The sequence below is a fragment of the Piliocolobus tephrosceles genome, chromosome 8 (genome assembly GCF_002776525.5).
Source record: "Piliocolobus tephrosceles isolate RC106 chromosome 8, ASM277652v3, whole genome shotgun sequence".
Lineage (NCBI taxonomy): Eukaryota > Metazoa > Chordata > Mammalia > Primates > Cercopithecidae > Piliocolobus > Piliocolobus tephrosceles.
In genome coordinates, this window is record NC_045441.1 from 18,253,790 (window position 1) to 18,270,008 (window position 16,219).

General features: G+C 47.5%; 1 protein-coding gene across 2 annotated transcripts in view; it reads left to right on the forward strand.

The window, feature by feature from the left end:
- The window catches only part of AUTS2 (activator of transcription and developmental regulator AUTS2), a 98,867-nt gene extending 87,018 nt beyond the window's left edge, over positions 1 to 11,849 (forward strand). For both annotated transcript variants that reach the window (XM_023218657.2, XM_023218656.1), the window contains 5 exons: positions 643 to 784; positions 3,932 to 4,009; positions 4,945 to 5,028; positions 6,174 to 6,396; positions 8,688 to 11,849. In XM_023218657.2, the coding sequence (XP_023074425.1) occupies positions 643 to 784; positions 3,932 to 4,009; positions 4,945 to 5,028; positions 6,174 to 6,396; positions 8,688 to 9,939 (1,779 nt within the window). In that variant the 3' untranslated portion in view covers positions 9,940 to 11,849. The remainder of the gene's footprint in view (positions 1 to 642; positions 785 to 3,931; positions 4,010 to 4,944; positions 5,029 to 6,173; positions 6,397 to 8,687) is intronic.
- The last annotated feature ends 4,370 nt before the right edge of the window (positions 11,850 to 16,219 follow it).

The window sequence follows — 16,219 nt, forward strand, 5'->3', positions numbered from 1 at the left end:
AAAATGGGCCTTTACAGCAAAACACTGAACTACTTTGGGAGTGGTGGCAGTCTCCACAAATAGGATATGGTTTTATTTCTCAAGCCGTTAACCTTAAAGACCAAACATAGCTGGGTGTGGTAGCTCACATCTGTATTCCTAGCACTTTGGGAGACCAAGGTGGGTGGATCACTTGAGTTTGAGACCAGTCTGGCCATCATGGTGAAACCCCATATCCACAAAAAATACAAAAATTAACTGGGCATGCTGGGAGGCACCTGTAATCCCAGCTACGTGGGAGGCTGAGGCAGGAGAATCGTTTGAACCTGGGAGGCAGAGGTTGCAGTGAGCCGAGATCACACCAGTGCACTCCAGCCTGGGCGGCAGAGTGAGGGAGACTCTGTCTCAAAAAAAAAAAAAAAAAAAACCAGACCAAACACAAACACTAGTGTTGTCACTAGACATTTCTGGTGTAACAGGCACTACCGGCCTGCAGATCTGACATTTAAGGGCGAAATGGTTTTTGGGTAGCTGCTTTCTCTCACAGTGTTTGTAAACGTGAACCCGAGTGCACCGTTCACAGTCTCCAGCTCCAGCTCTTCACTAACACCTTTCTTCCTTGCTGTTGGCCTTGGGACCCTTACTGTCCCCCTTGCTGTGTAGAAACAGATGCAGTCAGACCCACATAAGCTGGACTTCGGACTGAAACCTGAGTTCCTGAGCCGCCCTCCAGGCCCCAGTCTCTTTGGAGCCATCCACCACCCCCATGACCTGGCACGGCCTTCAACTTTGTTCTCTGCCGCTGGTGAGTGTGGGTTTGGGTGGGGGAGCAGAGCTGAGAAATGTGGTTCTCAGGTAACTAAATAAATGAGGTTTGGGCTCTGAGCTGCCACTCAATCACCACCTACAAAAATACAATTTATGCCAGCTTGCAAGGCAACATCGCAGCACATCCAGCGGGTTGGGAATCTTCATTGATACACTCTTTCATTAAAGGAGGAAGCAGAGATCATCTTTCCCTTACAGGGATTCACATCGCTTCGGTTCATTATTTGCTTCTATATTAAACCAATACAACTCACAAGCATGTCAATTGCTATTGAGAAAGATCAGAAGGCTTACAAGGGCAGATGGGAAGGAAACAATGCCAGGAATTATAGAAGGATGCGGTCGCCCTTAATATGGTGCCCGCAGAGCACTGTAATTTTGCACCAGGATGCTCAGTCATGCTGTGTTTTAAAGTCCCGAGGATAACGAATGGCGATTAAGGCAGTCGCCAGGAGTGTGGTCTGTGATAAGGGAGGGTGGGCCACTCAGTTGCTGGTTTTCTCTGCTACAAAACATAATACTATTGGCTGGTTGGTTAAAGCGATGGAAGAAATTTAGGAAACGGCATAAACACCCAAGTGACCTGTTCATCAGATCTGTAATTGATGTAACCTCTGAGAATACACACTGTCAAGTGTGCGTGTGGAGGGGGCGAGGTAGAGAGTGACCATTATGCTCATTCCTGCTCCTGCTACAAACAAAAGGCAGCGGCTGTAAGGACTGTGTGGTGGATGAGAACAGCCCTCTTGGTATCAAGGGTTTCTTGTCATTCTGTCTTCTTTAAAGCTTTTTTAAGTGTAATTTCTGGCACACAGAGCTCTGCTCAGTTAACACTTAAAAATGATGGCATTGAGCTCATTCTGCTAATAATAACTTCATACCCACTGTGCTAAGTAGAATTTATTCTTCTGGTCATAAGCGGTCAAGGGGCTCCCCATTTCTGATCCTTACGGGACAAGTCTCACAGCCATCCTGCCAGCTGCCACCCCAGGCTTTTATCCAAGACTCACTGTGGGTGGACCTCTGGCTCTTCGGTGCAGGAAGAGAGACGCACCCACATTGCAAGAAATCATCATTATAATAGGCCTTGCTACCAAAGCAAGTGAATCCCCCTGGAGGGTCGATGGAATTTGCTAAGGTCTCAGGTTCTTCTCTGTCAGTGCTGTCTAGGGACATATTTGAAGGCTCTGTTACCATGGCACCTAGGCTCTGAGACAGGGCTACATTAAGAGCGATTTTTGGAGAGAAATAGATTTCTCTCTGGCTTCCATTTGAGCCAAGTGGATGAATTGGCTTCTTTTGCTTCAATAATTCTGAAACTGCAAGGCACCCCTGGGGGCCCTGGGCTCAGCAAAGTTCTGGTCTTCATTGAAGCATTAATGAGCTTGCACTGCACAGACAGTATGTGGCCAAGATTTTATTTAGCCGACAACACTGCCAACGCCTGATGAATATTCTGGAATATATTCACTTTGTGGAGGCGGGGTATCATTCTTACACTTCCCAGGTGGAAAATAAGCCAGCATGCAGGACTGGATAGATAACCCTCAAGGTGTCTTCCAATTCTGAGCTACCGTGACCGGGATGATGTTCCAGAACGAGCATACTGTGTGGCTTCCTCTCCAAACCCAGGCCACAAGACTTTTGCAGCCCAGGGAACAGCAGTCCAAAACATGAATTGAGTTAACAGAGTGCAGACAGCAATGACCCCTACGTTTAATCCGTCTTCCTAAGGGAATTTATATTTGTTTATAGGAACTTAGACAAAATGCAAAGGATTATGGAACAGTTATTCGTAAATTCTTTATCCAGGCCCTGTTTATACTTCCATTCTAGAATGTAACCTTCTTTGGCATAAGCAGTATGGGATTCTGCCCAAAATGGTTATTTGGTGAACCTTGTAACTGATGTGTATAACTTGTACATACTTAAGAAATCCAGCCATTTTCATCTTGCTTTTGGGTGCTAATCCCATGAATATAAACTAGAGACTTCTTCAGATGACCTGGGCAAATCTCTCATCTAGGACAAGGCCTGCCTTCCAGGGAGCTAGCCTCCTTAGCTAGTAAGTGGCTTCGTATTAACAAGCCCATTTGGCACCCTAAGCCTTTAGAAATGCCCTTCCCTAATTCACATTTGCACACTCTCTTTCTCTCTCTCCTTCCTTCCTTTCCCAGCTTCCTTCAAGAACAGGAATAGAGGCATCTTCAAGAAATACACATTAGGCAAAATACAGAGTAGAGGAGGAAATGTGGATCAAGGGAAAACTGAAGGAAACCACTAAATTAGACCTGAGCTCCCTGGCAGGCAAAGCAGAAACCTATGAGTCGGTTATAAGATTTTTAGTGCCCCAAAACAGAAGCATCAGCCGGCTTCTCCTGGCATTGAAAGTTGAGAGACATCAGAGGACTTCATCTCCTAAAACCTAATGTAACTCACAACAATGACTTTTACAGAGTTGGACCTTATAGTATCCTTCGAAGTGGCTGCATGCGAACTAACATATTCTTCAGGAGAAGGGATTCTGCAAGGCCCCGGAGCAGCGCAGCCGAGAACCACGGCTTCAGGACTACCCCTCCTGAGCCAGGGATGATAAACGGGCTGGGTGTCTGGAACAGTGTTTCTCAAAGTGAAAACTTGGTCCTCCGAGATACTCACTCTATGAGAAAAAGGATTCCGTGACGAAATGTTCCCCTCTCAGAGAATGAAGGAGCCTATAAGCTTATTAACGGCTCTAACAAGTCTTCAGTAAAGAAACTTGGCTTAGCTCTTTTTAATCCAGTATTTCTCCAAATTTACTTGGTTGTAAAACCTCCCCTCCTCCCATGACACAGGGGAGTTATTGCTGTCTTTGTAATACTGTGTGTCATCGGCTTTAAAAAGAAATACCTCTTTTTGGTGGTGGCCAGCCATGCTGGGAATGTGAAAAAGGGATGATTGATTTTCTGCTTCCAAAAAAACATTTTCTTTTACCCCGTGTCTTGCCTGCAGGGGCCTGGGTGGACTTTAGCCGCGACCTCCCTTGAGCATTTTTTCCAATGGGGCCGTTAAGCAAGTAGAAGCCGGTTGCGTCTTCGAAGTTGGCTTTTTGCAAACTCTGGTTTTGTTATGTTTGACTTAACAGGTGCTGCACACCCAACTGGGACCCCTTTTGGGCCACCTCCTCATCACAGCAACTTCCTCAACCCTGCTGCCCACCTAGGTGAGTCGCCCAAAATCATGGGAACTGAGGTGTGTGCTTCAGGCAACCCTGCTGTGTTTACCATGCTTCCGCTACACCTCCAGGCAAACTGGTGGGAGTCCCAGATACCCCGCCTACCACTTAGGCAGGAGATGGTACTCTCTTAGGGGTTTCAATACATGCCATCCAGCTTCCAGATTTCATCTCTCACAGCACATTCTTTCGGTAGTGGAGCTGTGCTCAGCAGTGGGTCTGCCTGAGCTTACCATGGTGCGGTGGGTGAGAGCCATCCCTTGGTATCTCAGGGAATCCGAGTTTACAACAGCCTGTTCCTGCCCATTGGAAGAAGATGGTGAGCTCTTGCCCCGTAGCGAAGGTCACCCCTAGGAAGCGGAAAGAAACACAACCTGATGTTATAGAGAAGTGCTATTCCACATGTCACTGCCCCGATGAATGAGTCTCTTCCTAGCGAAGGTGCATGCTTTGTGTGGCCTTTGCATATTCGATCCCATCTGCAAAGTGTACAGGCGGATGCAGGCATTGCCTTGCACAACATCAGGGCATATCATAGGCATGCCTTCAGAGTTTCATCATGGATTCAGATGCCACCGCCTTTCTGTTCTGTTAGAACCTGCAGAGCGCACTCCTGGCAGAGGCGAGACTGGGCAGGAAGGCAAGTTGTACACCGTGGCTTGAGTAGTGTCCCCACTGGGCAAAGGAAGAATAATGCAAAATGCACAGTTGTGGAATTAGAGCCCTCAGAAAGATTTTGCTAACCCAGTGCCTAAATCCAAGTGTAATGCAAACCTTTTACACCATCCGGTAGGAGAAGTGGGACAGGCCAGGTGGGGGTGTAGAGAGGGCAGGGATCCCGCATCGCCCTGCTCCCAGGAAGTTCTGGGTTCCTCTCTCAGCAGAGCCCCTGACCATTTCCTTCTTCCCCATCTTGTTTGCAGAGCCTTTTAATCGGCCGTCTACATTCACAGGCCTAGCGGCCGTTGGTGGCAATGCCTTCGGGGGACTTGGAAATCCTTCCGTTAGTGAGTACCTCTAGCTTTTAAAAATCTGCCTTGGACTTTTTATCTCCTGTGATCCGCATATGGCTCAAGACCTTTCTAGAGAAAAGGAAAACTATGCTCTGGGGGGGACCAGTGTAGGTTATATCACTGCAAAAGCAGGCCTTCACAGTGGGGTGAGGTGGAAGCGTGCAGAGCCACCGCTGTGAGGGCAGCCGCCACTGTGAGGGCGGCGGCCCCCTGTGGCTATCCAGTTCTGAGGGGCAGGAACGGCAGTGTAATTGATGACCACAGAGAGTTTACTCAAGTTCAGAGTTTCATCCACATCCCATCTCTGCTCTCCAAGATTTTGGCTGCAACTCACCTTAGAAATGAAAGCAGTAGTTACATTTCATCTTGCCCATGGCATTCGTGGAATTGAAAAAAAGCACAATGAAAAATAGCAGGAAGACGGCACCAGGCTTGGGATAATCAAGATTTGGCAACATTTTATTCTCCATCATCTAGGAGGACTTTGCAGTTTTCTACTATTAAAAAAGCCCATCTCGATTAGGAGAAGAATTACAACCCCATCTCACGTTCTAAACATTAGTATTTAGTTGCTGGATATGCAAATTATTTTCTTTCATGCCACATACCATATTCTCCGGGTACAGGAAGAGCTAAAACGTGTCACAGGTCATTCTTTATTTAAAATACATCAAGGAGACCGGTGTGTCTGCTGAGGGCAAGGTCCTGTCTGGTCTCTGGTGACACTTGAGAGGGCCGTGGTGGGTAGAGGAGACGGTGACTTCTACTGCGAATTAGAGTTATTAATCCAAATCCCACCATCATAACACACCCTTCTGCATGCCTGGAACTTATGCATGCACCAGATACGTTGAATTAGGTTATCTCCATACCCATTTGGTCCCTTTTCCTTTTTAATTTCCCCTGCCCCCACCTTTGCTTTTGGTTTTAAAAAGAAAAAGAAAGCTGTGAGCTACCTCTCCAGTGTAGGACAAGACTTCCTCTAATGAATTTGTTAATCTCCTTTCCTTTTCCAGCTCCCAATAATATGTATTCATTTTAACTCTGAATGCTGTTAAAAGTTTTTTGGTAAGTACCTTCATTACAGCAGATTATATAATTTCTCTTAAACCTTTTTGTTCTCCACTTCACCATTTCAGCACCCAACTCAATGTTCGGCCACAAGGATGGCCCCAGTGTGCAGAACTTTAGCAACCCTCACGAACCCTGGAACCGGCTGCACCGAACGCCTCCGTCGTTCCCGACCCCTCCGCCCTGGCTGAAGCCAGGGGAGCTGGAGCGCAGCGCGTCCGCTGCAGCTCATGACAGAGATAGAGATGTAGATAAACGAGACTCATCTGTTAGTAAAGATGACAAAGAAAGGTACGGAAAGAAACCGCTCTCGAGTCCCCACGGGGGAGCCTGCTCTGTGCCAAGTACCAGTGGAACCGGCCGCCCACCCTCCCTGTCCCAGCCTCGTGCTTTAGCCACCCCGGTAGCCTCAGCTCATCCCCACAGCCAGTGCCCGCAGCCCCTCGCAGTCCCCATGGCCCGTAGCATATGGTGACGGTAGGAGATAGCAGAGCTAGCGACAGATTCCTGTCTCAGTCGCAGTTACACATCAGCACGTCCTAAGACCCCGTTAGCGTGTCCAAACAGAAGTCTTTCTCTAGAAGACAGGGAGTTGGAGCCTTGGGCCAGACACACACAGCATGAATCAATTCCATATTTGCTTTCAAGTCCGTGCAGTCCATTAAACCATCCATAGGTTTTTCTCGCTCTTTTCTTCTTTTTGTTTTCTTTTAGAAAGCCATGTTTGCATTGCCTCATCATATTTTTCTCAAATTTTGTTCAAACTCAAAGCCTGGGGCTCACAGATGACTAATACGATTTTACTCACCTAGATGTAGAGAAACGTCGACAAGCAGTTTTGGTTTGGTTTTGCTTTCACTAGTGGATAATTTTGTTAACCGTTGTCTCTGCACTTGGTAACCCATGCCTAGAAAAAAAAGTAGTATTAAAGAGGGAATGTCTTGCAGTATTTTTTCCAAAGAATATCATACGCATTCTTGACAAAATGTCTCCTTTTTTCTTTCTTTAGGCTATTTTCAGTTTAAATGAACTGATAAGGAATGCACAAATATGCCTGACAGAAAATACCTAATCCCAATTTCCTTGCCGTACTTAAGATTCAAATTTGATCCAAATCTTTAATGTTTCTTTTCTCTGTATACCGTGTATGTATGTGTGTGTGTATATCCTAGTAATTTCAAAGAATTCAACTTTGCAGGCTCTGAATGCGGCAGATTAGTAGATACTCATCAGAGGCCATTATGCTGACTGATAAAAGAAAAAGACAAATTTTCCTTCAAGGCAGTATGATAACAATCTCTTAACCACTGGGAGGAACGTTTCTGACATTCAGCTCTGAGCTGTGAACTGCCGAAATGAGGCACGCCTAGCAACCTAATGTGGCCGACCCTAGGCCGCCAGCTTTCCGTACACAGCCTGTCACTAGGTGCAATGCAGGATGTGGCCACCAGCCCTTTGCGTGTTTCTCTGGATGGCATCAAAATGGCCTCTTGGATTCAAGTCAGGAAGCTTAATAAATAAAATGTACTCTTCTTCCATACTTCCCTTAAAAGTTACTCTTCTTCTCTGCATGCGGGCAGGAAACAGCCCTTACACGGGAGCCTCCTGAATTCTCTCACTGTGGTCCTCTGATCCTTGCACACCAGCACCGAGCCAGCGTGGCAGGCTGCCGCTCTCCTCAACTTTGCCATATCTGTCTTGGCGCCATCTGTAAGATTTGCCTGGTCTTAGTTTTAACTCAAGTTTTACCTTATTGTCATTCCATTTGTTTTTGCATTTTCTGCCCAATACTCTTGAGCCCCCATCCAAGACAGGTCTCTAAAATTCTTGTCTCGCGTTTTCACGCACAGTTGTTCTCTAAAATTGTTTTCAATGTCCTCATGAGGTTTTGTGTTTAGGGACCTGCTTTTCCTACTGCCTTCCCTCCGTCTTCTCATCAGACTTTGGCTTTCTTATCCCATCTGGTGCACAAGTGCTCTTTGCAACCCAAAAGTCCTCCAGTTGTGGCTTTCTTTTGAGCCTCTCTCACATGCTGTGTCTTGGAGATGGCTCCATATCCACGTTCTTTGCTCTGAAACCGGTCACTTGTCCTTGTAAGGAGCAAGAGACTTCTGTGGCACTGACGTTGAACCCTTCCTTCCAAAGTTGGAAGAAAAGTGATACTTGGCGGGCGTTGGCCTCTTAAAACGTGATTCTTAACACTAGACAATCCCGGGAGTCCACACAGTGGGGCTGGATTGCCGCATCACCTTATTGACCACATGCAGCCATCTTGGCTTCCTGGAAGCTCTTCTGTGCTCTTGGTTGAGGCTCTTACATGCAGAGAGATTCTTGCTCCTGGCAGACTCCCCCTCACCCTCATCCCTGGTCCGTCTCCCCCATTAAGCTTCCTCTAAAATCTAGGTAAGTAGGATGAGGGTGGCTGGCTCTGCCCTGCCCAGGGCATGGCCGCTGCCCTGGTGACCATGGGAAGCAGCCCCCAGCCTGTCCTCTTCACACCACCATTTCACCCGCAGCCCCTGGCCCGGCCGACTCGCCAGTTTCATTTCATCTGCGTCCTTGTCTTCCCCTCTCTGCCCCAGGGAAAGCGTCGAGAAGAGACACTCCAGCCACCCTTCACCAGCACCTATCCTCCCGGTGAATGCCCTGGGACATACCCGCAGCTCCACTGACCAGATCCGGGCTCATCTGAACACTGAGGCTCGGGAGAAGGACAAACCCAAAGAGAGGGAGAGAGACCACTCGGAATCCCGCAAGGACCTGGCCGCCGACGAGCACAAGGCGAAAGAGGGCCACCTGCCCGAGAAGGACGGGCACGGCCACGAGGGGCGCGCCGCGGGCGAAGAGGCCAAGCAGCTGGCCCGGGTGCCGTCTCCCTACGTGCGGACCCCGGTGGTGGAGAGTGCCAGGCCCAACAGCACCTCGAGCCGGGAGGCCGAGCCGCGCAAGGGTGAGCCGGCCTACGAGAACCCCAAGAAGAGCTCCGAGGTCAAGGTGAAGGAGGAGCGGAAGGAAGACCACGACCTGCCTCCAGAGGCCCCGCAGACCCACCGGGCCTCGGAGCCGCCGCCTCCCAACTCCTCGTCCAGCGTGCACCCGGGGCCCCTGGCCTCGATGCCCATGACGGTGGGGGTGACGGGCATTCACCCCATGAACAGCATCAGCAGCCTGGACAGGACTCGCATGATGACCCCCTTCATGGGCATCAGCCCCCTCCCGGGCGGAGAGCGCTTTCCGTACCCTTCTTTCCACTGGGACCCCATCCGGGACCCCTTGAGGGATCCTTACCGAGAACTTGACATTCACCGGAGAGACCCGCTGGGCAGGGACTTTCTGCTAAGGAACGACCCGCTCCACCGGCTCTCGACTCCCCGGCTGTACGAAGCCGACCGCTCCTTCAGGGACCGGGAGCCTCACGACTACAGCCACCACCACCACCACCACCACCACCACCCGCTGTCTGTGGACCCTCGGCGGGAGCACGAGCGGGGAGGTCACCTGGACGAGCGGGAGCGCTTGCACATGCTCAGAGAAGACTACGAGCACACGCGGCTCCACTCCGTGCACCCCGCCTCCCTCGACGGACACCTCCCCCACCCCAGCCTCATCACCCCGGGACTCCCCAGCATGCACTATCCCCGCATCAGCCCCACCGCGGGCCACCAGAACGGACTCCTCAACAAGACCCCTCCGACAGCAGCGCTGAGCGCACCTCCCCCGCTCATCTCCACGCTGGGGGGCCGCCCGGTCTCTCCCAGAAGGACGACTCCTCTGTCCGCAGAGATAAGGGAGAGGCCCCCTTCCCACACGCTGAAGGATATCGAGGCCCGATAAGCCGAGAACAGGAGCACGAATGAGGAAGAAACCCTAGGCAGACACCAGGCCAGACTTGAGAGACAGAACTCCTGCACGGCTCACATAGACTGCGGGGACGGGGAAGCCCCACCTCTTCCCCTTGTAAAAAATGTATAGACTCTGCACATTTTGAAATGTTTTGTATATTATATGTTGAGATTTTTCAGATCTTTTAGCCCAGTCATATGTTCTCACGTCTCCTACTTTTTCTTTCTCGTATAAAACTTTTTGATTTGAACCAAAACAGTGAAGATGACAACACACACCAATTGGATGATAATTTTGGGGGGGCGGGGGGAGAAGTCCAGGCCATCCATCATGCAAAATTCTTTCAGATGAGGTGGGAAGACAGACAGTGTACATAGTTATGTAAAAAGAGATTGCTTCATGAGCTAATGGTTCATATATGCAAAAGGGTAAGATGAAAGCTTTACTTTGTACAAATGTAAATAGGTAAAGATTAAGTAACATAATACATTAATACTTCTTAAAATGTGCTACTTGCAAACTTACTTAATATCAGTGAACACAGTCGGCTAAGGCTGTGTTCCCATATATTGTTATAGACAGCTAAACCCTTCAACTATGCAATGAATGTTCGGGCTTTTCACAAAAGCCCGCCTAACTCAAAGGAGCCTTTTCAAATCCATTTACAACATACTTAAGGTCATATTTTCCCTGAACAAGCGCTTACATGATATGACTCTGTTTTCCTTGCTTGTTTTTTTTCAAACGGAGAAACATCCTATTTTGCAAATTGGACCCCAGGCTGGAACTTAGCATCTGAAGTTGCCGCTTGTGGGCTCTGGGGGAAAGTGCAGCCCCGGAGAGGTAACTGAGGACATGAGCAACCGGTGCCAGGGAGGGTGGGATTCGCCAGATGCCAAAATCAGGGGACGGGTGGTGGTGTCTGTCAGACACACACAGGTCGCCAGTGACTTCACACACACCTCATGTGAGAACCATGCCTTTTTTAGTGTGTCCTATTTCATACCTGTACACACTTCGTTTTGTAATGAGATTTACTTACACCCAAACAGATCCTGAAAGAAAGCTTCAAGTTTTCTCAGATGATGGATATGTTTTCACTGTATTCAATAAGTGACCGATGTAAGCTGCACGTTTCCCGATGTGACGCACTGTATTCCAGCTGGTGATCAAGTCTGGGAATAGCCGTAACAGGTCAACCTTGTGGAGCCATCGCGAGTTAGAGGGTGAAAGATGGCAGAAAAAAAGTCTTGTGTGTGAGTGTGTTTTTTGAGTTTGCATCAATCTTAATGTCTCTTCATAATACTTTTATAATACATTAAGCCTCTTGTCTACATATTTGGAGAGAATATGACTTTACTAGCAGAGAAATACACTATATCTTGTCTACTGGACTGTAAAATATATGTATGAAATAAAATTAGTTCCATTTGGTCTTCTAGTATATTAAAGTGCTATCTGACGTTGTTATCCTGTTTTTGCAAAAAAAAAAAAAAAAAGTTCAGACCATTGTTTCTAATAAGCAGAGAGATCTATTTTAGTAGTAAACTGAAGGTTTAGTTGTGAGCTTCAGATTTTGTGAACTCCAGATGTTGTGCGGTGTTTTTTTTTTTTTTTTTTTTTTTTGTTATTTTGTTTTTTTGTTTTTTTAAAGACAACAACTAAAAAAAAAAAATCCAAGGAATATGTACACTGGAACTGTAGTGGTAGCTTTCAGTATTGTAAAGAGATTGTTCTATACGGACCTTTTTGCTGTTTATCCTGTATGTAATAAAGTCCTTTCTAGATCCTATGTGAAAAGAAAAGTGAAGCAACTGAATCTTCAGCATGTTCTCATCGGCGGAGCCTTCTTGTGTAATGTAAACTGTGCCATGTTATTAAAAAATGTGAACTAAGCTTCCAGCTGCTTGTTTGTGTGAGGTGACCATCATTACCTTAGGGAAGAAGCCATACCTGTACAAGACCGGGCTCGTGAAAAGAAACACCTCGAACCCAGCCTGCGTGAGAACAGAAGGCTCACCTGCCGTGGCTCACCACCCTACCCAACTCGGTTAGTGTCTCACCAATTCGTTACTGTAAACATGTGCACCCCACACAGTTGCTTGTGGTTGTTTTTTGTTTTTTTTTTTTTTGCGGGGGTGGGAGGGGTGTTCTGTTCATTTTTTGTATGTCCAAAATACTGTAAAAGTCAGGTACTTCTGGATTTTATAGACGTTTGTGCCGTGTGGGCCACGTTAGCCAGTTCTGTTTGTGCCTCTGAGCTACTTCAAAAGTCAGCAAAAGCGTTTGCTTTTCCAGCAGTGATGAGAAATCTGACCCAGGGCCTGTGACAACAGTTTTTGCTTGCTCATTCCATTGTATTTCAATATCTGTGGACTCAGTCAGTCTTATGTTACTTAAGACCTTCCAGATTTTTTTTTTTTTCCTGTCTTGGCTTTTTCTCTCTTTTAATTATGTGGTGTAGTCCTCATCAGTTTGCAGTCTCCCTGTCCTCTAAAATCTGGGTTTTTTTCCATGATGTAAAAAAAAAAAAAATTGTTAAATTTTCTTGTATCGACCTGATGAAATTGCTATTTGGATGAGATTGTTTGCATGGGTGTTTGTATGTTACTAGGGAAAAAGCAAAAGTAGTTCCAATTAGCAAGATCTGGATAGCTGCTGAATGGGAATCAGATAGAAATGTTCAGAAATTGTGGAGCGGGGGCAGGTCTGTGGCTGGCGAGTGCTGTGGACTCCTGTGGTGTCACAGGGGCATCTGAGAAGTGCATCCAAAGCTCTGGAAAAGTCAGTCTGGGGTGAGAAAAGGGCACTGAGAAGGCGGTCCAGTTGCAGACATCCACTAATCTGGGCAGAGCAGGGACTTCTTGAATAAAAGCCCATTTCTCTCAGCCCTGTTTTCCTATGTTAATACCTGACTCCAAACTGGACAAAATAAGGAAGAAAAACCCAGTGGATTGGAAAACAAGATAAACACTTGTGTTTTTCCAATTCAGGCACTTCTCAGGACCCTGCAGACAGTCGCAGTGGCGCCTTGCTTTGCTATTTTTCACTGCTGCAATTGTACACATATTTTGACGTCACCATCTGCCATGTCAGAACATAGGAGAGTCAAACTCTCAAATCAGCCACGGTATTTAATCCCCAGGGCTTCATTCATCTCACCCTTTGAATATTTTCCCCCTAATTACGCCCAGCTCCTCGGCACTGATGGGGACCAGCACCAATTTGATTTCCTGCTAACCTATAGATACTCTAATTATCTCCCCCATCTTTGACTGACAATGATCTTGTTACCTTCTAATGGTACATGACAGGTAAAATAGCGAATATAATGATGCAATAATTACCACTTTGGATGGATATTTGCCACAGCATTTGCTGTTTATCCATTTTTCTGCCTCAATCAAGGTAGATGAGGGGAAATAAGATGCATTCTTTACATATGTAGCATAAAAAGAAGTTGAAGCATCAAATCAGTTGAAGGAAAGAGGACAATAAATGTAACCTGGGCTTTTTCATATGTTTTTAAAATTCTGCCATCTTTTCTGTGCATTACTGTTTTTGTTTTTTTGTTTTTTTGTTTTTGAGACTGAGTCTTGTTCTGTTCCCCAGGCTGGAGTGCAGTGGCACGATCACAACTCACTGCAGCCTCCACCCTCCCGGGTTCAAGTGATTCTCGTGCCTCAGTCTCCCACGTAGCTGGGACTACAGGCGCCCGCCACCACGCCCAGCTAATTTTGGTATTTTTGTTAGAGACGGGGTTTCACCATGCTGGCCAGGCTGGTCTCAAACTCCTGGCCTCAAGTGATCTTCCTGCCTCGGTCCCCCAAAGTGCTGGGATTTCAGGTGTGAGCCACTGCACCTGGCCTGAAAAATTCTTAAACACGCAAAGTTTTCTTGCAATAAAATAGATAATATAATTTCCGTATCTGGAAAATAAACCCTAAGACTGTCAATTCCACAATATGAAATTGCTAGTCTTTGCCACTGTCACAGGTACTAAGGTTTTTGTATCGCACGCCCAAATGCTACAAGTTTCTAATGATGAGCTTGGTGGGAAGGAGTCCTTGGGCTGCAGTCATGAGGGCTGAATCCACCCCTTGTGCCTTCACGTTCAGTGACCCCATGCACAAGAGCTTCTTTGGAACTCAGTTTCTTAATGTGTAAAGTGACACAATCTGAACAAAATGAAGCCTAAAACCATGAAGGTCGTAAGCCCAAAATTCATCAGCATGGCGTGGGTGGAATTTTGCTGTGTGCAATCCCAGGGTTTGTAAAAATTGTGGACTGGGTAGAGCCCACAGCCCACACAAAAAGGAAAATAACTTTTTCTAAAACTTTAGTGGCAGCCAGGCAGGGTGGCTCATGCATGTAATCCCAGCACTTTGGGAGGCCGAGGCGGGTGGATCACTTGAGGTCAGGAGTTCGAGACCAGCCGGGCCAACATGGTAAAACCCCATTTCTACTAAAAATACAAAAATCATTTGGGCATGGTAGCGGGCGCCTGTAATCCCAATTAATCGGGAGGCTGAGGCAAGAGAATCACTTGAACCTGGGGAGAGGAGGCTGCAGTGAGCCAAGATTACACCACTACACTCCAGCCTGGGCAACAGAGTGAAACCCTGTCTCAAAAACCAACAAGGCCGGGCACGGTGGCTCACACCTGTAATCCTAGCACTTTGGGAGGCCAAGGCAGGTGAATCACGAGGTCAGGAGTTCAAGACCAGCCTGGCCAACATGGTTGAGACTCCGTCTCTACTAAAAATACAAAAAATTAGATGGGCGTAGTGGCGGGTGCCTGTAATCCCAACTAATCGGGAGGCTGAGGCAAGAGAATCACTTGAACCTGGGAGGCGGAGGTTGCAGTGAGCTGAGATCAGAGCCACTGCACTCCAGCCCAGTGACAAGGCGAGACTCTGTCTAAAACAAACAACAACAACAAAAAACTTCAGTGGCTAAAGATTTGCTGAAATGTTTGGCGAGTCCACAGGGAGTGAGTGGGTGATTACGGGGCTTCTAACTCACAGGTGTTTGTCACCTGGCAAGGGGAGGGGCGGATTAAAACAGTATTTGGTTAAGGCACCCAGGGTATTGTCAGAATCACGACCTGCTGTTCTACCCAAAATGTGCCCTGATGCTGACAGACACAAGATGAAGCTTAGCCTCTGGGCCCGTGTTCAGAGAACTCTGTGGCCTGGAAGAACAGAAGCTGGATCAGAAGCCTTCAACTCCTGGGCTTGGTGTGCCGTGCAGTTATTGGGCGAATAGGCCTTAGATTCCTCATCTGTAAGTTGAATTTGTTGGGTGATGTTGAAAAGCCTCTTCAAGCTCTGTTTGGATTTTGAATTTTGTGTCTCTGTTCAGCCTCAGATTTTTTTTTTTTTTTTTTTAGGAGACAAGATCTCACTCTCTTACCCGGGCTGGAATGCAGTGGGGCATTCATAGCTCACTGTAGCCTCCAACTTCTGGACTCCAGGGGTCCCCCCACCTCAGCCTCCTGACTGACTGCATCTACAGGTGCACACCCCCACACCTGGCTCATTCTTTCTTGTAGAGACCGGGTCTCGCTATGTTGACCAGGCTGGTCTTGAACTCCTGGCCCCAAGTGATCCTCCCTCCTCGGCTTCCCAAAGTGCTTGGATTGCAGGTGTGAGCCACTGCACCTGGCTGCCGCCATTTATTTATTTATTTATTTATGAGATTCTGCCATCTTTTCTGTGCATTCCTGACTTTTTATTTAGTTCCCAGGCTGGAGTGGACTGGCACAATCATAGCTCAATGCAGCCTCCAACTTGAACAAGGAGACTGAAAACTAAATTTAGAAAAACCTTTGAGGGCCAGGGAATAAGAGTCTTCCTTGCAAGGACTTCAAACTTTGTCCTGTGAGCAACTGGGAACTTCTCAAATTTCTGCAAGTAAAGTTTTAGGGAGATTTGGAGATTTGGAGATTTATTTATTTTGGAGCTCTGTCGCCCAGGCTGGAGTACAGTGGCACGATCTTGGTTCCCTGCAACCACCGCCTCCCAGGTTCAAGCAAATCTCCTGCCTCAGCCGCCCGAGTAGCTGGGATTACAGGCATGCGCCACCATGCCCAGCTAATTTTTTTGTATTTTTAGTAGAGACAGGGTTTCACCATGTTGGCCAGGCTGGTCTTGAACTCCTGACCTTGTGATCTGCCCACCTTGGCCTCCCAAAGTGCTGGGATTACAGTTGTGAGGCACTGCGCCTTGCCCTCTCTGTCCCCTTTTTAAACCTGATTTACCTTCTCTCT